At 35.2% G+C, this 26,948-nt stretch overlaps 1 protein-coding gene across 1 annotated transcript in view; it reads left to right on the forward strand.

The window, feature by feature from the left end:
- SLC26A7 (solute carrier family 26 member 7) overlaps positions 1-26,948 on the forward strand; it is a gene marked incomplete at its 5' end in the record, with an annotated part of 123,169 nt that overhangs the window by 74,568 nt on the left and 21,653 nt on the right. The window contains 9 exon segments of the mRNA XM_079133940.1: positions 1,298-1,380; positions 3,188-3,335; positions 5,647-5,760; positions 13,398-13,475; positions 14,457-14,514; positions 14,517-14,551; positions 22,138-22,241; positions 24,032-24,098; positions 26,856-26,946. Of these exon segments, the coding sequence (XP_078990066.1) occupies positions 1,298-1,380; positions 3,188-3,335; positions 5,647-5,760; positions 13,398-13,475; positions 14,457-14,514; positions 14,517-14,551; positions 22,138-22,241; positions 24,032-24,098; positions 26,856-26,946 (778 nt within the window).

A 26,948-nucleotide genomic window follows, 5' to 3' on the forward strand; every position in this document is an offset into this window, starting at 1 on the left:
GATACTTGAGAAACTTTTGCAAATTCAGTTACATATCAACAGAAATGTACAGATGGGGGAAAAACCTACAAAATGGTGTTAGTAGGCATTGATTGTTAGATATTCCTTATTTCATTAGTGTAACAATGCTATACTTTGTTTCTGTACATGCATATGATAATTTGTACTTTAAGTATATAGTTGGCTTATCTCTTTTAGCAAGATAACCATTTCTAAACCAATAACATAACCATGTGAGATTCTCAGTATCTATTATCCTACAAATAAACAGGGAATGTGAAAATGGAGGGGAAATAGTCAGTTGGCATGGCTGTAAAACACAGGCAAAAACTGGCTGTGACATGTGGGTTAAAGATGATGATGGGTGTAGTCAGAGAACAGGTGACCCTGCGTGGCATGTCTCAGTAACAGCAGGAGAGGGTGTCTGAGGCTCCACAGGGGGCATTTAAAAAGCATTGGTCCAATAGGCTGTGAACCAACATGTTTTACTTCAAGGAACAGTTTAGGTTCAAAATTCAAAAACGTTCGAGGGACTATAAATCGTCACTGGTTATGAACATAGATTAGTGAAATTAATGCAGACTTCAAACTCTTGAGAGGTGATCTTCATGGAGGGAAAACATATGTTTTACAAAACATCCCTTTGTGTCTCGACAGACAGGTATTTAGGGTGGACTGCTGTGTCTGTGTGTACACACACACACACACACACACACACATCCCTATATTCTCTATGTTGCTTCCCTTCCAAACTGGACACAACTGGGTTGATATAAAAGTAATTAGAAAAGTCATATTACAGAGATACTATCTAATTTTGAGACTATAAATTATGTACTTTCAAAATTCAGAATGACATTTGAATCTTTCTAAATGTATTTTTAATTGATCCATAGTAATTGTACGTATTTGTAGGGTACAATGTGACATTTCAACACTTGTATATAATGCGTAAGTATCAGAGCAGGGCAATGGACATATCCACCATCCCAGAGGTTTATCATTTCTTTGTATTAGACACATTTGAACATGGTTATCCTCCTGAGCTCTTCACCATCAGAAGTCAGGCCTCCTGTCTAACTGCCCCTGTACTGTTCACCTGTTACCTACTAACCATCCTCTCTCTAGTCTCCTGAACTTTGGACTTGTAATATTTTACTAATTTTAAAAATATATGTCATTGCTGATGTGCTCTTGGCAATCACAGGACATTCAATGTTCACTTTAAATAAAAATTTTAAGGGTTTTAAAAGGCCAGTAATGTATTTTTCCTTTTTTTCTACATGGAACCACACAGATTGTTGCTGCATCTTTTGCTTGTTATTGTACCAATATGGAAAGCACATATGGATTAGAAGTAGTTGGTCATATCCCAAAAGGGTAATGTAGTCTTCTAAAAATATATTGTTTGTCTGCTTGTTTGTTTGTTTGTTGATAGGGGAAGGGACGGGGGGGGGGGATAGGTAAGCATTTCCTTTTGTGCATGCTAAGGGGCAAAATTCTAATTAAGGTCTATTATAAAATAATAGAAACAAATATTGAGTGTGAAGGGAAACAGTACTCCAACTGTAAGTTCACATGTTACTAAGTCAGTTGGTAATTGCCTTATATAGCATTATTTCAGATAAAATATTCAGATGAAACTTAGAAAGGTATTACTCAAAAAAATGGAGGGTATTGAATTTGCAAATCAGAGTCATGCTCTGGGATTTAGTCTACCCTATTACTCCCACACGCATATTCTTATCAATATATATTTTTTTCCAAATCATGATATACATGTTAAAATATCATCTGAAATAGCAAGCCCATGGGCCTTGGTAGACTCAAATAGTGAGGGAGGGCAGAGGAGGAAAAGAGGGATTCCTACCTGCCCTAAGAGAACTTTGAACTACAGAGAAGTTGAACACCCCAGAAGGGAAGAAGGTCATTCCAAAAATAGGCTGAAAGAAAAGAAGGCATATTGGGAAAAGGGTCTAGTAGACTTTCTCTTTTAATGGGCTAAATATACAAATAAGGGACCAAGTTATATTTGTTGGGTCCTTTAAGTTTTTATCTTCCAGCCCCCAATTTTGGTTTCTAACTACACTAAAATCAGGAACAGTAGAAAAATTCTTGTGATTAAAAAGACAATTTAAAAAATCTCTCTCTTTAATAGTCTATGTAGATAAAGCTTAAGGGTGATTATTTGAATTTACTTGAATTTTCCAAAGATTTCTCTGCCTTTCTACTTTTGAAAGTCAATTTATTCTTTCTTTTTAGGTCAGTTTGTTGTTATTCATTGGGTACATTCAATTTTCATGAAATAAAAATTCTCATATTTTGTCATAGTAATAGTTTTGTATAGTACATATCTGAGGACCATAATCATACAAATCAAATTGTCTGGAGGGTAAGCATTAGGAAGTTGTGGAATTAGGTACACCTCTCCTCCATCCCTCTCATTCTCCTATTTTAAGTGACCTAGAGTTTTTTTCTGTAAGTCTCATAAATGATAATACTTTGACTTAAGTGATTTTCAAAGTATTATTTGAAAACATTTTCAAATACCCAAGCTGAGTATTATTTGAGAAACATTTTAAACAGTTCTTTGAGAGAATAATTAAAAATGGTCTTATATTTGGCAATGAACTGGATAGAATCTTTCTACATATTTTCTTAACATATGTAAGCTATAGTGAAGTGTTGTGAAAGGATTGAGTTAAAAATATATTTAAGATAATTAACTCAATGGCAAATTCAGGAATTAACCCAAGAATCGTAGTTTGCAATAAACTAGTGTTTGCATACAACACTGGAGTATTCAAGGGAGGAAATACAGTCTCCAAGCCAGTCAAATAAATATTTGGAAAGGTTTGGATGAAAGAACATTCCAGAATTGCTTTTGTTTCTGATACGGGAAATTTTTGTTGAGTTAGTTTCTGTGGTGTAACCTGAATTCTTTGGGTGTAAATGCCAGTTAGATGCATGGAACTGACCCTGTGGTATTCATAACAATTTTGCTTTTCTACTAAATAATGAATAATGTTGAAAGCAAGGGCTTCTAAGGGTGAGATTACTTGGTTTTCTCATGGATATTTCACTTATTTTATGTCAACTTCAGTCATGACTGCAGTTGCATTCATTGCAAGTTGATACAGAAATTACATGAAGGTTGATGGCTTCAATTTGCACTTTCTTTCCACAGAATTCCTCCACCTAGAGTTCCTCCAATGAACATCTTCTCTGCAGTGATCACTGAAGCTTTTGGAGTGGCACTTGTAGGCTATGCGGCCTCACTGGCCCTAGCTCAAGGATCTGCCAAAAAATTCAAATATTCAGTTGATGACAATCAGGTGGAGTATATCCCCAGCCCTATTGTACCATTGTTCTATGCACTCTCATATCCTGCAAATGTTGAACTTATGAGAAATATAACCTCCCAAAATGTATAACATGAATGGTAGGAAAAGGAAGAATAATCTGTCAATCATAGAAAGCTGAAAATCTGACTTTCATGGTTAAATATACATATTTATATATATATATATGTATTTATATATTTTATATACTGAGGATTGAATCCAGGGGCACTTTTTGAGATGGGGTTTCACTTTTTTAAGCTGTTGAGAGCCTCGATAAACTTGTTATCCTCTAGTCTCAGTCTCCCGTGTTGCAGAGTTTACAGGTGTGTACCACTCTGACTGACTTACAAATACTTTTTTGAAGAGAGAAAGACACCTTGATGTTCTCTATCTCTATCATTTGATTTTAGCAGAGAATCCAAGTGTATTTATCACTGTCTATTAACTTTTAAGAATTGAATTTCAAAGTCCAACACTGGTATTGTTTTGGTAAAAGAGTGAAGATGCGAGGGTCTTTTCTAAGAGTACCAAAGGATGAAGGTTGGTTATATTTCTGACAATGAATTGCTTCAAGCCTTGTGGCCCTACAGAGCTGCACAGATCAGAAAAGAATTGGGGTGTAGTGGTTATGGAATCTGGACTACCTGTGTATAAATCCCACTTCTGACATTAGGTGATCTTACTCCTGTGTCCCAGGTTTCTAATGTTTAGAAAAGTAGATGTATTCATTCTACTGTTGTATCTTGACCCAGCTCTGTGCCAGGTACTGGTCTAGGTGTGAGGGATACTTTGGCAGACAACATAGACATGTCTTTCCTCTACTTGGAATTTCCCTATGACTTCCCATGATGCTTGGGTAAAAGCCTTCTTACCATGGCATACACAGTGGTACGTGATCTGATACTATCTCATATTCTCTCTGCTCTCATGCCTCTTTTATACTATGTTCTAGCCACAGATAACCATCTACATTTTCCTTGAACCCTCTGGCCAAACTTCCAGTTTAGAACATTTGCATATGTCTTCCCTTTTTCAGGAATGTTATTTCTCCAGATATCTGCCACAACTCCTTTATCCTAATGCTTCTGTCTTAAGGAAGGCTCCTTTGGTCATCTGAACTCTTAAACTCCAAATTTCCCATGGTCTCCACCGCTTGACTTTCCATATTTGTCTTGTTTGCTGTTAGCATTCCCTCAGTAGAACCACAGATCCTTGAAGGCAGGAATATTTGTCTGCATTTACTGACAACAAAAACATGCAGGTCAAGTGTTAGGAGGCCTTTGTAATGATCCAGGTGAGATGTGATGACTCAGACCAGGATGTAATGATGAAGGAAATGAAAGTGTAAGGATTTTCAATGGCATCCACACGCCATCTGGGGAAAGAAGTGGCGTGGAGAGTCTCGAATAACTCCAAAGCTTTGGGACTAAGCATTTCAAATTTAAGATGGGGAAGAACTTGGGAGGATCTAGTTGAGGTGGCAGAAGTCTGTCCTCTAGTTAGTAAGGTTGATAAACTTGTTAGTCATTATATGGTGATGCTGAATAGCAAGCCATTTGGCTATAGAAATCTGAAGTTCAGAAGAGTGATTGAAGGTCTAAATTTGGGAATTGCCATTGTGTAGTGTTTTCTTCCTTTTTTCCTTCCTTCCTTCCTTCCTTCCTTCCTTCCTTCCTTCCTTCCTTCCTTCCTTCCTTCCTTCCTTCCTTCCTTTTGTTCTTTCTTTTCTTCTCTTTTCTTTTTTAGCTAAGATAAAGCTGAAGAGAATAGAAATGAAATGATCCAGTATTTGCAGTTGGTTAGATAGGAGGGACCACAATGAAAATTGAGAAGGAATGGCCAGAGAGGTAGGAGGAAATCAGAAAGCATAAGGTCCTAGAAGCTAAGTAAAAGTGCTTTAAGGAGGAAGAAGCTAGTAACTGTATCAAATGCTCAAGTTTATTCCAAGTAAGGTAAAAATTAACCATTGGGTTTAGCATTATGGAGGTCACTGGTGAACTGGTAGGAATAAAAGCCCCATTGTAGTGACTTAAAAGAGGAGAAGCTGGCAACAGAGAGAATAAATAGTGTTTCCTTATAGGGTTGTTATGGGATTGAATGAGTAAAGTGCTTAGAACAGTTTCTGGCTCATTGTAAGCACTCAATAAATGTTAGCTATTTTTATTATAATTGTTAAATCCCAACTTGTGGGGACAATAGAAATTGAATACTAACAGACTTCATTCTCTGACGATTGTACCCGTGGTCTCTACAAGTCCATTTGATTAAGAGCGCACACGTTCTCCCGTTTTCAATCTTGCAGGAATTTTTGGCCCATGGCCTCAGCAATGTGATTCCTTCATTTTTCTTCTGCATACCAAGCGCTGCTGCCATGGGGAGAACTGCTGGCCTGTACAGCACAGGGGCAAAGACACAGGTAAGGTCACCAGTCACCAGGGACCAAAGAACAAAAGAACAGCAACCACGGATCTGCTGGGTCTCCACTTCCATCCTTAGAGAGTGGTAATGAAAGTCTCCGTAAAGTCCTGAGAGTACTTCCACTTCTTCAGTTTTTTCTAATTGACCTCAGGAAAGTCTTTCTCTCCTTTTTTTCTACGACCAGCCTTTCCCGAGGCTAAGCACTTCAATAAATAAACTGAAAAACTCGGGACAAATGGCAGCTTTGTTGTTAGCAACCTGTGAAACCAAAGCTCCCTCTAGCGGTCCCTCTGATTTTCTTTTCCCTTCCATGTAAAAAGGTGAGGTGACTTTTTTTTTTTTTTTTTTTTTTTTTTAATATTGTTCACTTCCTTTAAATAAAATCTAAAATCTAATCCATTAATCCATTACAGCAAAACAAATGCTTTGATGCTGGAATTTCTATGTGTAGAGATACACAAGCGTTTAAATGTGGCACGGAAGTCTGTGAATACTTTAAGATAATGGATTGTTACTTTTTTTTTTTTTTTTTTTTAACTTAAAGCAGTTTGACATTTATCAGGAGCCTAGCATATACCAGGCATCTGCTGGGTGCTGGCAAGAGGATGATGATGATGAGGAAGGTGATGCAGTTGTCACTGATAATGGTGTTGGTGGAAACAGTAAAGGGTTGTGTGCCAGGCATTGCATGTCATGTTTTATGTAAATGGACTCATTTTAATCCTTTAGGCAATCCTATGAAGGAGGTGTAACTATTGTTCTCAGTTTCTAAATGAGAATGTTGAGGAAAGGAGGATTGAAGTAATTTACCCTGCTCACAGTTAGTGAGTGGCAGAGCAGGGATTTGAACACTCCACGCCTTGTTGTCTTAACCACTGTTTCATACAAGAAAATTCATGTGTATTTTAATATAAGACATCAATAACAACAGTTAATCATTAATAAAACTCTTGGTGTTTGAAATAGGAATTGAATGAGGTTTTATAAAATAATTCATTGGTAATTCAGTTTTTGGAGGTCTGTTCTACATTGAATACTTTCTTTAGATTGTAGAACAACAAATTTGAAAAGCATGTGGTTCTTGACCTTGAAGCAAAGTGACAAGAAATAGATACATGACAGATATTAAAACATGACGTAAAACTAATAAAACATTCTTTGGAGCAGATGGGAAGCAGCAACCAGTTCTGAATGCATTCATTCAGTTGACAAATAATTGCCACAATTCATCAGCTAAGAAGTGAACTCCTCATGCAAGCTTGGTTTGCATGATATCAAGTCATTTGATGGGTTTTTGTTGTTATTTGTTTGTTTTGGGTAATGGGGATTGAACTCACAGACACTTGACCACGCCTCCAGTCCTATTTTGTATTTTTTAATTAGAGACTATCTCACTGAGTTGCTTAGCGCCTCGCTGTTGCTGAGGCTGCCTTTGAACTCTTGATTTGCCTGCCCCTGCTCCGGAGCCACTGGGATTACAGGCGTGTACCACCGTGCCTGGCCATTCGATGGATTTTACACAACAATTTCAAGTATAATTTTATTGTATGTTGGCACTAATATTTTTGCAAACTGTACTCTCAAATATTTGTGATCTAAATTTGAATGCTTAACTTTGTAGTGTACTTAAAAGTCATCCTTTACTCCAAGGACTGAATATTGAATGTGAGTATATTGTTTCTTTTTTTTATGTTCAGGATCAATAAACATCATGAGTGGTTAAGACATGAGTTCCAGAGCTTGGACTTGTAGCCTGGCTCCACCACACACCGTTGGGTGACTTTGCACAAGTAACTCAACTTCTCTTGCTTACTTGGTCTCATCTGTTGAAATAAAATTGCAATATTATAAAGATTAAATGAGTTAGCATATGCTTAGTTAGTGCAATGCCCAAGCACCAAATAAAATAAATGCTCTTTAAGTGTCAATGATTATCACCAATTTTATTATTTTTAAAGTAATGAGATTTTCAGAACATTTTTTTAAACTTAATATTAAATATAAAAATGTCCTGGTTTGGTTGGGATGCAACAAGATGCTTTTCTGACCTTAGTTGCCCCTTCAGCTGGCTGAGGGATCTTGACCAAGTTAGCATTCTCATTTGTCACATGAACAGAAAAGGTTGAAATAGAACCCCAGGGGTATTTCCACCTTGAATGTGTGTCCTCTCTGGGATCTCCTTAGGCATTTACCATACTTTTCTAATTACTATTTTAGTAACCAGAAAACCCTCTGATTAATCTTTGTAACTTTCAACATCAAATGTCTAAGAAGAAGAGTACTCTGGGAAAGTTTGTACTTATTTTCAAATAGGAATTGGGCATAAATTTGATTAATAGGGCAGGGATAGAAAGATGCCCTTTCTCTTCTCTGTTCTTGAGGCCACATATTTGAATGATTAGAAAACAGAACCTTTCTAAGCAATTTTTATTTAATAGAGATTTCCCCCCCCCGCACGTGGTATACATCAAACTTCAAAAGAAAAAAAAAAAAAATAACGAAACACCAGTTCAAGGGAAACAAAGCTTATTAGTAGAATATTTTTTATGATTCTCTCCTTGTGAGATTGTCACTGATCTTTTTAATAATTCCCATTAAATTGCATAGGGAAAGAATATGATTTAATGTGTATATCCAAATTGAGAATGCTTTCCATGGCCGTCATTTCAGACCTTTAACATTGCAACTGTTAAGTTTATGTGGGTATGACTGATAACTGACATGTTTTTAAGAAAGCTCTAGACAAGCCAAATCTTAAAAAGTTTAGTTCAAAATAGGCTATTTGTGGAAACATTTTTCTTTGTGACATGATCTCACAAAATAGCCCTTTAGTTGGCTGTGACTCTCTTAGGGACTAGATTTGTAAACAGTAAACTATCCTAGAAGACTTTAATGCCTTTCAACTTTTAGGCTAATGATAACTAGTGATAGCCATGTTATATTTGTCAATTGATTTACTAACTGATTTTATTCAGAAACATTTCAGTCATCTTTTTAAAATGCAAATATGATCATATTGCTTCTTGCTTAGAATGCAGAAAAGGCTATGCATATGTTTTTAAATGCAAGTCATATATTTTAGAGAAGTACTCTTCTTCATTAGAAACATATGAGTTATTTAGGTAATTTAAATTACCTAGCAGTCACGCATTAAAAAGTATAAGAAGCTGATGAAATTTAAAATATTAATACTATAACTTAATTTACCCAGTCAAGTAAAAATATAATTTAACCTAGACTCTATAATAATAACCTATAATAATAATAGTAATCTAGAAATTATTAACAATATTTTTATATTCTTTTCCTTCTGTACTAAGGCTTAGGAGTCTGGCATGTATTTTACCTTTGCAGCATATCTTAATTTTAAATGTTCAAGAGTTCCATTGGTCAGGGAATTCAGGCCCTTATATCCAAATAAGTAGAGGGGAAAACTTTTAATGCTTTAGAAAGTCAAATTTAAAAGTTTGAATAGGAATAACAAAACATGCTGATCATTTAATACCAAGTGCTGTGGTTAAAGGCCTGGACACATTTTTATTCCCCACATGTAGAAACCCTTTTTAAAGTGATCTTCTTTAGATGTGACATCCAAAGCATGTGCATCTAAGAAAGGCCATTAGCAGAATAAGAAAATCTTGGTACTGCGTGAACTAATAGCACAAATGAATGCTACATTTCTTCCTCCCCTCCTTTCCTCTGAAGAATGCTAACTATGGAGGGGGCTCAGCGTCCCCTGGCTCTCCCCCTGCACGCTTCTCTTCACTTCCAACAGAAGAGATACACGAGTGCTCTTCAGGGACTTTGGGAGGCATAGCGGAACCACGAGGGATGCCAGACAGCATCTGCTGCAGAGGCAGTGCAGCCACAACTGAAAACAACAGCTGGCGTGTTGTTCTGCAACGCTGGGATTGCCTCTGGGTTCTAATTTGCCAAACGATATTCCTTTATTCTTTCAAAATTTGGCTCATTGCTTGCATCTTCTTGATCGCCTTCTTAATCTAGCCTTCGTTACCCAATGTCCTGCCTTTTCTTTCTTTCTGCCATCCTTTTTTTCCCTGTCTCTTTCGCATTCCATTATTTTCCCGAAAAACCGTGCATGCAGTGAGCTCTCCACCTATTTGTATTGTTTAACTACTGGACTGTCCTCTTCCTCCTGCCAAATTTATGTATGTTTAAGGATAATGCTAATGCTTATAGAGTTTTCTTTGTAAGTAACATATATGTTATTTAAGAATGAAAAGAAGATAGAGATTTTATTTCACTAACTTCTATGCAGAATTAACTCTTAAATATGACTAGTAATAATTTTAAAACAAAAAAATCTTTGGACATTTAGTATGACATGGAGAGTGGAAGAGTAATACCTGGACATTGGTTGGATAACTAAGGGTGTGAATGCTTATCTTTACTAATTACAATCTGGGTCTATTTGAAACTTATTAAGAAGGTACTACTTAGGTTTTGTTTGCTTTTGAAGATTAAAATAATGAGAAAGTTAAATATTATTTAGAGAAGAACTTAAATGTAGTTGTGTTTCATTGTTTTTAAGTAGAATTATTTAGGTTGTAAGTTCTATAAAAGTTTAGTATATTGTAGTATAAATATATACATGTATAAAATATATAATACATTTGGGTTTTTACTCGACAGTGTGGGTTTGCAAATCTTAGCTTGTTGTTAAAAGCAGAAACTTGAGAGAACTGCTGCATCAATTTGAACACCACTGCATAAAGCTGCAGGCCACTATGTGTTTGCAAACTCTCTATTATTAATGCTGGGAGTCAAATGCACCACTTTATAATCAGATCCAATGTTTAAAATTAGCACTATGCTGCATGTCCTACTTTGATTCAAGGAGACAAAGCAAGCTATTAATATAGTAAAGCAAAACACAAAAGTAGACAAATCTTTAGAAATCACTTGATGCTTGTGTGTGTTGATAGAATTAGGATTATTATCAACATTTAAAACTATTAAAAATAAGATTGTCACCTAACCTTCTGTTTTTGAACTGGCATGTTATTTTTTTAAGGAGAGAGAGGGGAAAAAATGATTTTGCCCATATTCTAAAGTCTTTTAATCTCAATCCCATTTTGTGCTGGGCAGTGTCCCCACCTTCCCACTGAACAGAGTCCCATCATCAACTCTTATTGGCAGGAGACAGAAAAATTCCCAATATGTAGGGTTGTGCTAAATTAGGCCATCACTTGAAAATGAGGAAATTAATCTTGTATAAATAATTACTTATATATATTTTATTGTTGGTCATTAATGTGTATATGTTGGAGTAAAAAAGCTAGTCCCAAGGGGGTTAAAAAAAAAAGCAGTCAGCTTTTAGGGACCCAATTCATAAACATTTACATTGCCCATGGGCTTCTTTAACTCCCTATCTCTATGACCTTTGGAAAGTCTTGTTGCCCTTCTGCTTCATATCCTCCAAGGAATTTGACTCCAGCTTAAGTTCATTCCAACTCCTAAGAATGAAGGTTTTGCTTTCAGGTACATGGTAAGCGTATGAGTAAAAAGTCCGACAAAAAGGATTCATGTCCTTGTTTTGCGTCTTGAAACAACCTTAGTAGTTAGTCGATCATTGAGGATTTACTCAATCATTTAACTGCTTTCTGAATGGATCTCGTGGTCTGCAGTTTAACACCTAGATCTTTCCAGGCCAGAGGAATTACAAGGCATCATATTTATTGTTTAAGAAATTCTTACCACATAAAACCACCAATTATTCCTAAATGGTCAATTTGGTATACTATATATAATCTCTTTATGGACAATAATTTAAAGCCTAATGATATTTTCAAACCATGTAAGAATTATTATTTTTCCCCTTCACACCAACTGTGATGTTAGTGAGGAGTTCTGTTAATATGATGGGACAAACTTCCTCAGCCTCTGCCACCATGGAGAGCAGGCCTGTTCTAAGGTCTGTTTGAGTGATTGCTTAGCTGATAATTGGAGGTGCTCCCACCCCCACCCCCTTATGCCCCACCACATATACCCTTTAATAGCATCAGGTTCAGGCAGAACTGAGGTTCTACCAACTCTGGGTGTGCACACGGTGTGTGCAAGAAGTTATTACAGATCTCTTCTCCAAATCAGGTTTATAGGTACACTTAGGCATAATAAAATTCATCCTTTTTAGTTGTAAAGCTCATTTCATTTAGAAAAATATGTTGTATAACCACAAATACAATCAAGATATGTAATACTTTCATCACTCCAAAGAATTTTCTCAAGTCCTTTTATAGTAATTCTCTGCTTCCACCCACCTTGGCATTCTATAATTTTTCTTTTCTGCAGAATGTCCTAGATATAGAATCTTATAGCCTTTTTGTTATTTACTTAACATTAAGTTTTTTATTATTATAATCATTAGAACATATTAATTATACAAATTAGTGGGTTTCACTGTGACATTATCATATATGCATATATCTTATCGTCTTTTATGTCTAACTTCTTTCTCTAGCTTAATGGTTTTGAATCTCATTCATGTTCTTTTTAGTACTAAGTAGTACCCCATCATATGGATGCCACAATTTCATCAAAGGTGGATATTGCAGTTGTTTACATATTATGGTGTTTATGAGCAAGGCTTCTATAAATATTTATATATGGACATTCATGTGGGCATATGCTTTCATTTCTCTTAAGCAGCCTTGGGTCTATGGTTATGCATATGCATAAGGTCATAAGGAACTGCCAAACTGCTTTCAAAGTGACTGTATCATATTGCACTCCACCAGCAATGCCGGAGATCTCCAGTGGCTCTAAGTCCCTGCCAGCTCTTGAAATCAATTATTTTTAATTTAAGCCATTCTGATAAGTCCAAATTCCCTTGATGTCTCCATAATGATGTTCTAGACATCTCTGTGCTCTGCGAGAGTCTCTGATCCTGTTAGCATGACAGTGTGGCCAAGTGTTTTTAGGAAGTCATGAACACCTACCCTTGTGAAGTCAGGTTCTCCCTCCAACAGAGCTCAGTTCTGGGACTCAGGTGCTCTGAATTGCCTTTTGTCAGCAGGCTGGATGGGTTAGAATATGATACTGTTGACATTTCAGGATTAGTAAAATTCGGTCTGTTTCACTGCTCCTATAATCTCTCACAGCCACTTAATAACTAGAAACCTACTGACCAAGAACTCCAGAGAGAAAGTGCTTCAGTGGAAATCTGTCATCAGCACAGAAAAACCCTAAGCTGCATGTTCAGTAGTTATCCACACAACCCTCTATGAAGTAAGGAGGGGAGTCGAGCTAAACAACAGTGGGCTAAAGGTCTTTTTCTGGAATGTCACTTTTGCTATTCCACAGCGACAAGCCACTGCTGTGATGAGCGATAAATGTTGATGGTGTCCTATTTCTTTGTGTGGAATTGCTTTTCTCTCATCACTGACTTAATTTGATTGCACCAGTTTGTCAGCTGTCATGTTTGGCTTCCTTCGGCTGCAAAACATAGATAATGACAGTCTACGCAATTTAAACAGTGATGGGCCAACATTTTGTGTCTTCTAATCAAGATGAACTAAGAATTTGCCACCCCCACCCCTCCACCCCCCAACTTTGGAATAATAAAAAAAAAAACAGTTCAAGAATTTCTTTTCTTTTCTGTCTTGTGTTTTACAGGTAGCCTGTCTAATATCTTGCATTTTCATCCTCATAGTCATCTATGCGATTGGACCTTTGTTGTACTGGCTGCCCATGGTACCGTAGTGTTTTTTCACTCTCTACCTTTTACTTTTAATGAGAATCACTGTGAATAAAATTTCTTGGAAGAATAAAATCAATATCCTAAGTCTGAAAATCATCTCACATAAGTAAAGGTTAAATGGTGGGGAGGGGTGGAAAGACACCACATTTGACAAGGCAGGGTGGTACCAAGGCCATGATCATCTTTGGCTCACGTATGAAAATGGCACTCTGGAACTAGTTCTTTTGTTCTTTTCTGGAGGGTGGAACTAGAAATACTCTGTTGTAAAAAAGTAGACTTTGGGAGAATTTTATAAGAAATTTGTTAAAAAATATGTGTGCTGGGGCAAGGAAGAAGGATATAGAAAACATCCTTCCACCCTTAATACATCCTTTATACTAAGTGGCTCAGAACATTAGAACCAGTCGTTCATCTTGCTCTTTATAAGCCTGAGGCACCAAAGTGACTCAAGTTAAGAAACTGGGCTAAAAAGAGCCAGTCTTCACCCTTTTGTTGCTCTAATTCTTCATTATCGTTTCCATGGAATGATCTTCCAATAATCAAGTTCCCTTTTTAATGAAGTTATAAACATCCTCTGGCAAAATCAAATAATTGAGATTCAATACAATTGTCAAGAAACGAATAATACAAATATGTAATATTTTTGCAACAAACACATTTCAAACAAAAGACAATGTATAATTGTAAGGGGATGTACTATTCACCCTGTCATTCAACTGCTTTTCCTTCCTTCTTTTCTATCTTAGATTTGGAATTTCAGAAGTGTTTGTCCTGTGATTTCCTAGAATTAATATTATATTTCTAAAGCATAATAATACGTTAGTTCTAAACAAAACAAACATTACTTTAGTCTTTTAATTGGTGACTGTTTCTCTATAGGGTATTCTTTTAAAAACAAAGAAAAATACTATGGTGCTTTTTAATTTCTGATTAAAATCTTTTTCTTGTTTGTACCGGCTTATTTTTGTTTGCAGTGTGTTCTTGCAAGCATTATTGTTGTGGGGCGGAAGGGAATGCTAATACAGTTCCGGGATTTAAAAAATATTGGAATGTGGATAAAATCGATTGGGTAAGTAGAAATTTGACCCTGAGTTTCCTGTTTGGTTTAAGCACATTATCAAATAAGCTTTAATAGTTTTATTTGCAGAAAACAGATTTAGGCTTTTAAGACTTGTGTACTTTATAAACTACCAGTTATTGTTTTCAAAACCTTATAAAAGCACTAAATATAAATTGTTTCATAAGAGATAGAAATGGAATTTTGTCAGATCTGTGTGTAGTCTGTGAACTTTTAAAGAAATGCTAACTAATTTGAGTGGATTGGGGATGTCCAGTTTACTTTATGAATTGATTCTGGAAAGTAGGCTCATCAAGAAAGTACACACCAATAGAAATATGATGGTTTATAATGTGTACGTAAAACCAGCATTAATTGCTATGAATGTATGCTATGTGGATGTAGGACAAATGGCTTTATGGTGATCACATTCATTCTAAATACATGAATATCCTGAATGAGTTACAATGAGGGGAGTGTTAAGCTAATAGGGTACTGCTGAGAACAGATTAACTTATTCTGAAGAGTGACCAAGGATGGTTTTCTACTACAGAAGTATTTAGCATGCTTACGTTCTAGAGAAAACCTGTCTGTATATGAGCATCCAAATCCTCTCCCTATTGGTGAAGTAATTCATGAGCACTCTTCTGTTTAGCTCTATTACAGTATTGATCATATTGAAAAGTAATAATCTATGTATATCCTCTCCTTCAGTTTTTTTGTTCTGTGAGTCTTGGGGATTGATTTTTCTCTTACCTACTTTCATAATACACCTCCTGAGGCTCAGTATTGCTGACATTCTACCAAAGTTTGATGCTGAGTGCCATGAGCAATGTACCTGAATGAGTAAGGAACTACCTGTCTTTTCTAGATGCTTATTGTTCAGGAAGGAGACACAGAAACATCTGTGAAAGCTTGTTGCAGGGGAAAAGTAGAGGCAGAAGCATTCATTTGTGCTGGTTAATATGAAAGACTCTCACATTAGAGCTGAAATATGAATGGAGACTATAGGCCAAGAAAACAATTAACCAGGCTGAGGGAGGATCGTGACTTTTTTTTAAAATTTATTTTTATTGTAAACAAATGGGATACATCTTGTTTCTCTCTACATGAAGTAGAGGCATACCATTTGTGTAATCATACATTTACATAAGGTAATGGTGTTTGATTCATTCTATTATTTTTTCCTTCCCCCCACCCCTCCCACCCCTCTTTTCCCTCTATACATTTCCTCCTTCCTCCATTCTTGCCTCCCTCCCACCCCCCATTATGTATCATCATCCACTTATCAGAGAGATCATTCGTCCTTTGTTTTTTTGAGATTAGCTTATCTCACTTAGTATGATATTCTCCAATTTCATCCATTTGCCTGCAAATGCCATAATTTTATTATTCTTTATGGCCGAGTAATATTCCATATATATATATATATATATATATATATATATATATACACACCACAGTTTCTTTATCCATTCGTTCAATTGAAGGACATCTAGGTTGGTTCCACAATCTGGCTATGGTGAATTGAACAGCTATGAACATTGATGTGGCTTCATCACTGTAGTATGCTGATTTTAAGTCCTTTGGGTATAGGCCAAGGAGTGGGATAGCTGGGTCAAATGGTGGTTCCATTCTAAGCTCTCTAAGGAATCTCCACACTGCTTTCCAGAGTGGCTGCACTAATTTGCAAACCCCACCAGCAATGTATGAGTGTACCTTTCTCCCCACATCCTCGCCAACACGTATTGTTGCTTGTATTCTTGATAATCACCATTCTAATTGGGGTGAGATGGAATCTTAGGGTAGTTTTGATTTGCATTTCTCTTATTACTAGAGATGTCGAACATTTTTTCATTTATCTGTTGATTGTTTGTAGATCTTCTGTGAAGTGTCTGTTCATTTCCTTAGCCCATTTGTTGATTGGGTTATTTGTATTCTTGGTGTAGAGTTTTTTGAGTTCTTTATATATTCTGGAAATTAGTGCTCTATCTGATGACTTCTTTTTTTAAAAGGTGGTTTATGTGAAATAACTCATGGGGAAAAAATAAATAAGAAGATGCAAACTTATTCAACAAGCTACTTGAATAACCCTGTGAGAAAGGTATTTTTAAGGAGCTTATTAATCACTTAGAAGGGGACTTGTCAGGAGAGGGGAGATATCAGAGAAGACTTCTTTTCAGAAGTGATTTCTAGGTGGGAAATTGAAGAATGAATCCATTTATCTGGGGAAGAGGAAGAGAATAAATCTATGCAAGATACAAACACTGTGACATGTTTGGGCTCTCAGTACCAAGATGTTCAGCATAGGTGGAACATACAGTATGAAGATGCATGTAGTGACAGATGAGGTCAGAAACGTTAAGAATGAGTTGGATTGTGAAAGACCACTTTTGAAAAGATTAATTTCATTCTAGAGACAGTTAAGCATCACAGAAAGGCAAAGTAGAATAAGATTAATAAGATTTATGTATTAGAAGAGATCTCTTGAGTAATTTTAGGAAGATGAGATCAAACTGAAGGAGTATATCACAATTAGAGCACTGCTCTAGTAATTCAGAGGCAAAGGAGGAAGGCCTAGACCAAGGCTGACACAGTGAAATTCAAGAGGACAAAATAGGTTTGAAAATATTTAAGAGATCGAATAGTTATTCTTTACCACCAATTCATCCTATAAAGTAGATCTGTCCAGAATGACATCTAAGTCTCTGGTTAGGAACATCAATGGAAGAAGACATCATTGATTGAGTTATAGAAAACATAGAATTTATTGTTTAAAAGCATGTATTGGTTATCTTTTGTCTTTTAAAAATATAGGTTCTTATTTTCGAGTTATTCATTTCATCTCTTTATTTCTGTATGTCATCACTAAGTAGTTTCTAAAAAGGGCTCATGTGTTTTATATTCTAAGTTATTTCATTTGAAAATACTGACCTTTTTAAAAAAATACTAAAATGTAGTTTTGGCTGAGTCTAAAATGTTTTCTTTCAGAACGTTTTAGACATGGCATTATCTTTAGACACTGAAGGATAAGGTAGAGAAATCAGAAGTAAACATGATATTTTGTTATTTTATGCAACTTTGTTTTTCTAAATGAATGCACAATGCAGTTCATTCATTCCTGCTCACAAAATTTGGTGATGTTATCAGAATATTTCTGTGGTTAATGCTCCAGTTATCACATTTCTAGGAGCACCACATATTTTTTGATCTCAGAATCAAAAAGGAATCTCAAATTTCTATGAGCATTATGTATCTTTTTGATCTCAGAATGAAGTTATTATAAAGCTTTTCTTTAATGTATCTTTGAATATTTTTTTTCAAATTTATTTGTTCTGCCCAATTAACAAATTTGTATTTGTTAATTTTGCTTTGACTTTTTTTAATGTCTCTGTATTTTCCCATGACACTTTGGTTTTTTTTTTTTTCCCTGATTTGATTTCTTTATTTTTTGTATTCTGATTATGAGTTTTTAGTTGTGATTATTATGTTTTCTAGGTTTTAAAATATTTTTATTTGGTAATTTTTTTTTTATTTCTACTCAACTCTTCTTTCTAAATTCTTCTGGCTTGCTTTTTTTTTTAATCTCCTTCAATTTTTCTCTTTGTTAAATAAAGTATTTCTTTAATATTTCATATCCTTTTGAAGGTTTCTTCCTGAGATTCAGATTACATGTCCAAACCTATCCTTTGTCTCCATTTTGTGTTTCTATTTTTCATTTCTCTTCTATAAGTAGAGTCCCTTGATTAGGCTTAAGAATTTTTTTTTTTTTTTTTTTTTTTTTTTTTTTTTTTTTTTTAGTGAACTTAACTATTTACTGAAAAGTAATCTGGGGATGGCAGGAGATAGGAAGTGAGCTGAAGCAATTTGAGAGTTATAATTTTAGGCATGTCATCTCAATATGTGTCCCCCAGTTGAAGCAAGTCTCAGAAAACACAGGTTCTCTTGTGACCTGACACTTATCTTCTATTCATTTTCCATGTTGCTTCATCTCTAATAGTTTTCTTTGATCAGGAAGCTAGGTTGTGATACAATGGCTAGATTGTGATTCTTCCAATGCAGTTTTTTACAGTATCACACAAATCTTCATGGGTACACTTCCTGCTTCTCTGGTGGCTCAACCTTCACTGCAGAGCTTAGATGCTCTTACTTCTTGAAGCTCTTATCAAGATTATTGTATAGGATTCTCAGGATTCCAGTGATTAGACAAAAATGTAAAATTGGTTGAACTCAGAAAAAAAATGTTGCCTTCTATGTCCTCAGTGATTATCATCCAGTTTCACAATATTTGGTAGATCTGTGTCTTATTTTGTTGTTAAGGATTGTGAGCATATTCTTTTTTCATTGAAGGTGATGTTTTCCTTCATATATCCATTTATGTTCTTTTTTCTTTATTTAATATAAGGGAGTAGAGTACAGAAATCTTTAATATACTATCTAAATATGATATCCAAATCTGTATTTAGGTAATTTGGCAGCAGTATGCAAAACAGAAGGATAATTGGAGTTGTCAGACGGTCTAGGGAAAGCACAGGTAAGGTATAAAAACCAGGTATCATCAATGACTGAAAAAGGGTGTGGTTTCAGATATTTTGATTGATAATTGATAGGACTTGGGAAATGATTTAACCAGTAAATGAAAGAAGAGAGTCTATTGAAGAATATTACTGTTCTAACTGAAGGAGAAATTGGAGGAAGGGTAGATTTGGAGATGAAGTTAATGCATTTGCATTTGAATATGCTGTCTTTAAAGGTGTTTTATAATAATTTGGAAAATGGTTTAAGAGCTTGAAGTTGGTAATCTACTGCTTGGACATTATTATTGAAAAGTTAGAGTGAGGACATGTGGTATGGGCAAGGAGTGAAATTGAGAAAGTTGACGTGTATATAACAGGCACATGATGATTCAATGGGACACTAGGCTAACTTGATAATAGATGAATATTTCTTAGCTGCTAAGGAATTCAGCAGCAGAAAGTCATGGATTATTGGGATATAAGGTTGATATAATATTTGGAGCAAAAAAATATTGCCTAGACTTTTGTGGATATAGGCTGTATTACTCAGTAAACATAACATATCTAGATTATTCAATAAATAGACAATGCCTACACTATCATGGAAGAAAAATTACCAAAGATTGTCTCTCTCTTTCTCTGTGTATGTGTGTGTTTGTGTGTGTGTGTGTGTGTATGTGTGTGTGTGTATGTGTGTAAAATAATTTGAAGGTTTAAAGGCTAAAAATCAGGTAAATAGTCATCACAGAAAAATCAAAAACATTTTTATTTCTTCAATTTTTAAAATATTGATTCTATTTTGGTTGTAGGTCCAGAACCCTTTTTGAAGTAATAAAGACTAAAATGGAGGTTTTTACTCAGGGGCTCAGAACAGAGTTTGGAATAACTGAACAGTTCTATAGAAAGTTAATGGTATGGATTTGTCACCAAAACAGATAATAAAACAGGTCAGGGAAAGGTGAGTTGATCCATTCACTGTTAAACTGTGCTTTACACTAATGGATTTTCTATTAGAGCATGATTTTATGCCTTCTCTATTTAAGCTTAACCTGGGGGTTTGTTTGTGTTTGAGGTTGTGAGTGTCAGATTATTTTTTTCAAATGATTTAAAAAAATAGGGGCCCAAGAGCTAATCAATATATAATAACTGTGATAATCAACATTTGAGTCTTAAACAGGAAGTGTTACAGAAAACTGTTGAGACAGATTCCAGTAGAACTATTTACTGATTTATGTTATTAATTTCCATGTGTTAACATTTTCAAAGTTGTAAATGTAGCCCTGGGAAAAAAAGGAGCATTCGAAGAGCCTGACTCATAATAGATGGTGTTGTGGGAGGGTAAATATGCTTTAAAAACAGAACCAGATGGCACCACAATTTTTGGGTTGCTCTGATGAGTCCTGGCCTCCAGGCTCTGTGGTTTTTAAGTGGCAGGGACCAGCATCCTTAGTTCCCTATGCTGTTTTGAATCCTGGAGTTTAGCCAGGGGGAACTGGATTCCTTAGTCTTGGTGAGGTCTTGTTCTGTCACACTCAGGTTCAGTTAGCATTTCAAGGATGAGTAAGACTCAGAGTCCTCACAGGAAGTTGAAGAATGATCAAACGCTTACAGTCTTGTTTTGTTATATGATTGAGTACAATGTAATACATTAGGAAGGAAAAAAAAAAAAAAACCAGTACGCAAATAGAAGACTCAAATTACTGCCGATTCATCTGAATAAAGGAAGATCATCTCAGTGTACTAACCTATGAGATGACAGGTTGCCAATGAACTAAATCATAACTCAGCATTGTCATGGATAGGAGACGGAGTTTAATGTGAGAATCATCTTATAATGTATTTTTTCTTACTCTGGACTAATGCTTGTGTCCTTTAATAGTAAAAGGAATTTTATAGATAACAATCCCTCCATTTTGCTTCCAGAGGGTTAGCTTTTCAAACAGTCTATTTTGAAATCGTTCAAGCTCAGTGTGGATAAATAATATAGACAAAGGAAAATCATTCAAGTAAAAATTACCTTCAGAAAAGGTTGTTTCAAATTTTTTTTCTGGGAAAAAAAACCTATACTTCCTTCTCCCAAGATCTTATGCTATTTCAGATTACAAAGTAGTTTCTACCTATTTCATTTGTGGTTGGAATTAATTTATGTTTTGTAGAACTTTTGAAGGTGAACAATGGGATAGAAGGAAATCAAATTAAAATTGTATGTATAATCAAGTGATAGAGGTTATTTGGGCTAAAGAGAGTGAAAATTTTGTAGTTTATGAATTTATAGATGCAGGATTTTTTATTTAGAAATATGACTTTCTCGATTTCACAAATTATTCTTCTTTAAAGATTTAAACTTTTTTTCCAGCACTAAGTTTAGAAAAGCCAAATATATGACAATATCTTCTTGCAATTATAATTTTGAACTGTGGACAAAGGTATAATACTTTGAAATTCCATCTAAAAGAGAATTAGTTTCTGCAATGTTTTGAAATATTCCCAAGAACTATGTTGACCCTATTTTTTTTTTTTTTTTTTTTTAGCTTTTACAACAAGTGGCCCCTTATAGATAAAATCATAATGATCTTTATAGTGGTTGGTCTAAAAGTAGCATTGGCAGTGTTGCTTGATTCAACCATTTAAACACTAGGCTTTGAAAGTCTTATGTGATAATAAACTACATTGGTAATTTTTATAGAAATCCTTGAAAACATATTGTTGAGAATGACAAAATCTGCAGACAGTTGCTTGTGATATTGTTACAGTAAAGGAGGAAGCAATGGGAAATCATTGCATGCTTCTAACCACATATGCATCAGTCAACTATTTAGAGATCTTAAATACAGTGATTCTTGGAGATTGAACTAAGGGTTGGGAGTGCCTGGAAAGAAAAGAAGAGTCTGCTGAGAGTCTGGTGGAGCCAGAATTTGCTTCTGTGTTCCTGGGCTTCTGTCTACCACTTCATAATGATATATATTTTTAGAGAGATTTGGCCACAGGAATATTGTAGATTAAGATTGAGAGGGATTTAGAAATCATGCAAAAGATGAGAATACCAAAGAACCTACATCTTCTGTTTCTGTTGCTCTTCAGGGCATATGGGTCAGTACATATGTCTTTACGATATGCTTTGCTGCCAATGTGGACTGCTGTTTGGTGTGTCTGTACATAGCTGTAGTGATAGGACGCTTCCCAAGGTAAGATCTTATTTAAATGCAGCAAAGTATGTGGCGTTATCTGTTACGTTTATTTTTGTATATCATCAGTACTACAATCTCATGTTTTACTTGTTACAAGAGAACTAGAGACAAAGAGATAAGAACATGTTTTATGTTGATAAATGTATATATATATATATATATATACACACACATATGATATATAATAGTGTTAGTGAAGAAAAATACCAACATTATAAACTAGAATGTGTTAGTGAACTCTCCATTGCTATAACAAATACCCAGGATTAAATGAATTAAAGGGAGAAGAAGTTTATTTTGGCTCATGGTTTCAAAGGTTTCAATCTATGGTTGATTGGTCCTATGCTTTGAACCTGTAGAAAGTAGAATATCACAGTGGAGGAAATATGGTGGAGCAAAACTGCACATTTTATGGTGACTAGAAAGGAAAGATAGAGAGAAAGTGATTGGAGTCCAATATCCCTCATGCCCCCCTCTTTTTTCGGTACCAGGGATTGAACCCAGTGGTGCTTAACCAGTGAGCCACATCCCCAACCCTCTTTTAAAATATTTTTATTTAGAGACAGGGCATTGCTGAGTTGCTTTTAGGACCTCACTAAGTCGCTGAGGCTGGGTTTGTAGTTGTGGTCTTCCTGCCTCAATCTCCCAAGTCACTCGGATTACAGGCATGTACCACCACGCCTGGCCCAATATCCACTTTGAGGACATACTCCCAATGACCTAACTTCACCCTACTCTTAAAGTTTCCACCACCTCCTAATAGTGATACAGGCTGATAACCAAGCCTTTATTTAATACATGAGCCTTTGGCGGACATTTCAGATCCAAATTATAGCAAAGACATAAAATATATTAAATAAATAAGTCCCTTAGCCATATACTGTCTCATAGAGATTTTAAAATTTATTTATTTTTTATTTATTGTACACAAATGGGATACAACTTTTCATTTCTCTGGTGTACATGATGTAGAGTCACACTCTTTGTGTAATCATACATGTACATAGGGTAATGATGTTGTTTCATTCCATTATCTTTCCTTCTCCCCACCCCTCCCCACCTCTCATTTGAGATTTTTTTTTAATTATGTGAAGAAACATAATGTCCAGTGAGACACAAACCACAAAGCAACAGTAATCATTTGTAAAATTAAGTAAATTAAGTAACTATAAATTTCTGGATAATTTGTTGAGGAACACACTCTCTTTTTGCATATCTGCTTAAACATCTATAAATCATTTCCTCTATTTTGATTAATTCCCTTTTCTGATTTCTCAGTAGCTATCTGAAAATGCTTCTACTCACTTCTCACCCTTCTTCTGAAATGTGTATAATATTATATTCCTAAAAATGTGTTAATAGATTCTCTGTAGACTTCATCTTTATAGAATCTGTAGCTACAATTCATTATTATCTGACCTGTTTTGCCATTGATTCCCCCTTTTCTTCCTTTCCTTCAAAAGCAAGATTTTATCAATACTGCATGCTTTCTAGCCTTTTCTCTTTATAATTCTTTACCAATCCACCTCTTACAGCTTGGAGATATGGGGCTCTGGGAACCCAAATGAGGTAAATTTTATTTATTAATCTCTAGTTAGATGGCCTCTGTTGTTACTCTCTATTCCTGAATATCCCAGAGATACATAGATTTACCATTGTCTTATGAAAAGATGGGTTATAGGATCCCAAACCATTATAATTGTAAAGATAGATGACATCCTTTTGCTTCTTCATTGTTAATGCAGTGGTCAGGAAATGACTTGTATTTCTATCTGCCTTAACTTTAGAGCAAAGACTTTAAGTATAAAAAACATGAAAGAAATGGAATTTAAAGTGAAGACAGAAACAGATGATGTAAGTTTAGTTTCCTTTTTCCTTTGTGAAATTATTACATTTGTGGGTTCAATAGTTTTAATACATCATAATAAGGTGAAAAATTTTGACATTTGAAAACATGATAATTCTACTTTTATTTTTTGTGAACTTCCAATGGTACATATGTTGACCACCACATATGTGGTAGTAGATATGCAACAAATCAATAGAACAAAAGAAAATTTCTTTGGATTAGCATTCAGATAAGATCATGCCATTTCATATAGTTACAATGCACAGTTGGATAATGGCCCAGATTAGTTCAGGTATTTGGAAACCTCTTTTCCATAAAGTAATCAGACCAAACTCAGTTTTTCTCGATTAAATGACAGAGGAAGAAAGGGAATAGGAATAAGTCAAAATTGGTTCATGGTATTGCTTTTTAAAAATCTAGTCAATGAGATTGCATTGTTAGTAGAAGAATATTAAGCCTAATGGTTCTGAATGCCAATAGGGTTGGGGTTTTGTGCAGTACTTTTTTGGTGTGTGTGTGTGTGTGTGTGTGTGTGTGTGTGTGTAGAGAGGAACTGGGGATTGAACTCAAGGACACTTGACCACTGAGACACATCCCCAGCTCTATTTTGTATTTTTTTAGAGACAAGGTCTCACTAAATTGCCTTGCTTTTGCTGAGGCTGGCTTGGAATTCTCTATTCTCCTGTCTCAATCTCCAGAGCCACTGGGATTACAGGCCTGTACTACCACACCCGGCAACACCTTTTTAAAGAAACAAACTACATAATGTTTTTGCCCTGCCTATGCTTAGGAGGATTAATTGTTAGTGTTTGAATGCTAGTATTTTGCTTTAAGAAATGACAAAACAATTTAAAGGGGGAAAATGTTGACTTGAATTACTTTTGCCAATTTTTAAAAATTGTTCTCCTTATGACCCCGTGTTCTCTTTTATTTCTTACATTCACTTGTTCATTCAGTGCCTCATGATTCCTCTGGAAACAAAGAGAACAGACCTCCCGCCAGAAGGACCCATGTCATAGTATTTCCAAGTAGACTGGGAGGGAAATGGCTTGTGCTTTTCAAAGTATGGAAAGATTTGCCTCACAGAGAACTATTTGAGTTTAGAACCTTTAAGGGTGTTCCAGATGTAACTTTTCCATCATCTCTGTCTTTTATTCCCTTGAGTTGGCCATGAGAATTCACTGCTTGTGCAAAGTCCTATTCTAACACTCTGACCCCTGAAGTCCTTGGTGTATCAACCTTACATGTGTAATTGCATTGATGTCCTAGGCTTTGAGATAGAATTCAACATTGGAATGACTATTTTTCAACTTGAAAGTCACTGGTTAATAAACTGTCTTAGCTTTACCTCTTTAAGGGTTAACCATATGGGGAAGTGAATGAAGGGATTTGCAAGAAAGACTAAAATGCTAGAAATTTCTCCATGTCCTTAAACCTTGGTTGTTTTGAATTTCATCATACAACTGAATAATAACTGTACCACATGGAAATTTTGATTTAATTTAAATATTATGCCCTCACTGGTTACTTAATGTTTTATATACAAAGAGGGGAAAAAACTAAATCTGAGCAAAATTTGAATATGAGCTGTGGATGGAATAGCTAACTTAAAATAAAAATGATCTGTTATTCCTGTTCCATTCATGCACTTTCCAACCTTTCTTCCTGTGAAACACCGGTTCCTGATTTGGGAAACCTCTTCTGACTCAGTGAATTCAACTTCATTGAGAATTTCTTTCCTGGGACAATGAGTATCTCCATTCTTTAACAAATGCATATTTTTTTTCATCTTATCTTAAAATAATATACTGACACAATCACATGTGAAGTGAGGTGACTAACTATGACAAATCTAAGAATTCATGTTTATTTTTGGTTTCTAAGAGGTTGACTTGATTAAAAGTTAGTTTGGCGGTTTTAAAGTTTTCTTGACTTATCTATTGCAAATCTCCTCAATTAGCTAGCGTTAAATCATATTGTTTAGAAACTTTTGAGATTATTTAGTTTAAACATGGATCTAATTTTAAAAATAAGGAATGTAAAGAGGTTAAATGAATGGTCCAAATGAATATATCTAATCTTTTCTCTTTCATCTCTCTTCCACCTGCATGCATGATCAATTTCTGCATCTTCTCTTCCATGTGAACACTAAAGCCTGAAGGAGTATTCTTTGCTTAGTTGGTAAGGAGTTATCATGACACAGAATTGACCATCCTGTCAATCAGACATTTTTCTCAGAGTCACAGAGAGGACAGTTTCAGTTGCTCATCACTGAATGCGGCCAGTTATACCTGGACAGATGGCCAAAACAGACATCTTTTGTGTCAAAACTTTTCCTTCTTCCATTCTGCATCTTTTGGCTACATCCTGGCAATGCAGTGTAACCTAAGGCTGCCCAAAGCTAATCTATAGATGGACAATAACTCCCTATCTCTTCCTTCCAATTAGGATTATTACTTATAAAGTTACATTTCAGGTAAAGGAAAGTTCATGTTATTATGAGACAAAGGATTGACAGTGGACCATTTAGAACACATTTTCATTTTTGAAAAATCTCTATGATTAAGTACATTAATTTTTAATGATGGATTGAATGGAAGCGGTAATTTGGGAAGATGGGTCTTCTTGGCATTCTTTGCATAATCTACTTTGTAGATTGCTTCTACAATTGAGTGACATTTGGAGATAAAGATTTAGACATATTGGGTATAGTTATTCTACTTTATTTACTTCAGCGTTCTGAACCTTTTTCTTCTTTAAAGGAAACCCTGCAGCAGGTGAAAATTATCTCAATAAACAATCCACTTGTTTTTCTGAATGTGAAGAAATTTCATATGGATCTAATAAACATAATA

Source organism: Sciurus vulgaris (assembly GCF_902686455.1).
Source record: "Sciurus vulgaris genome assembly, chromosome: 1".
In the NCBI taxonomy this organism is placed as follows: domain Eukaryota; kingdom Metazoa; phylum Chordata; class Mammalia; order Rodentia; family Sciuridae; genus Sciurus; species Sciurus vulgaris.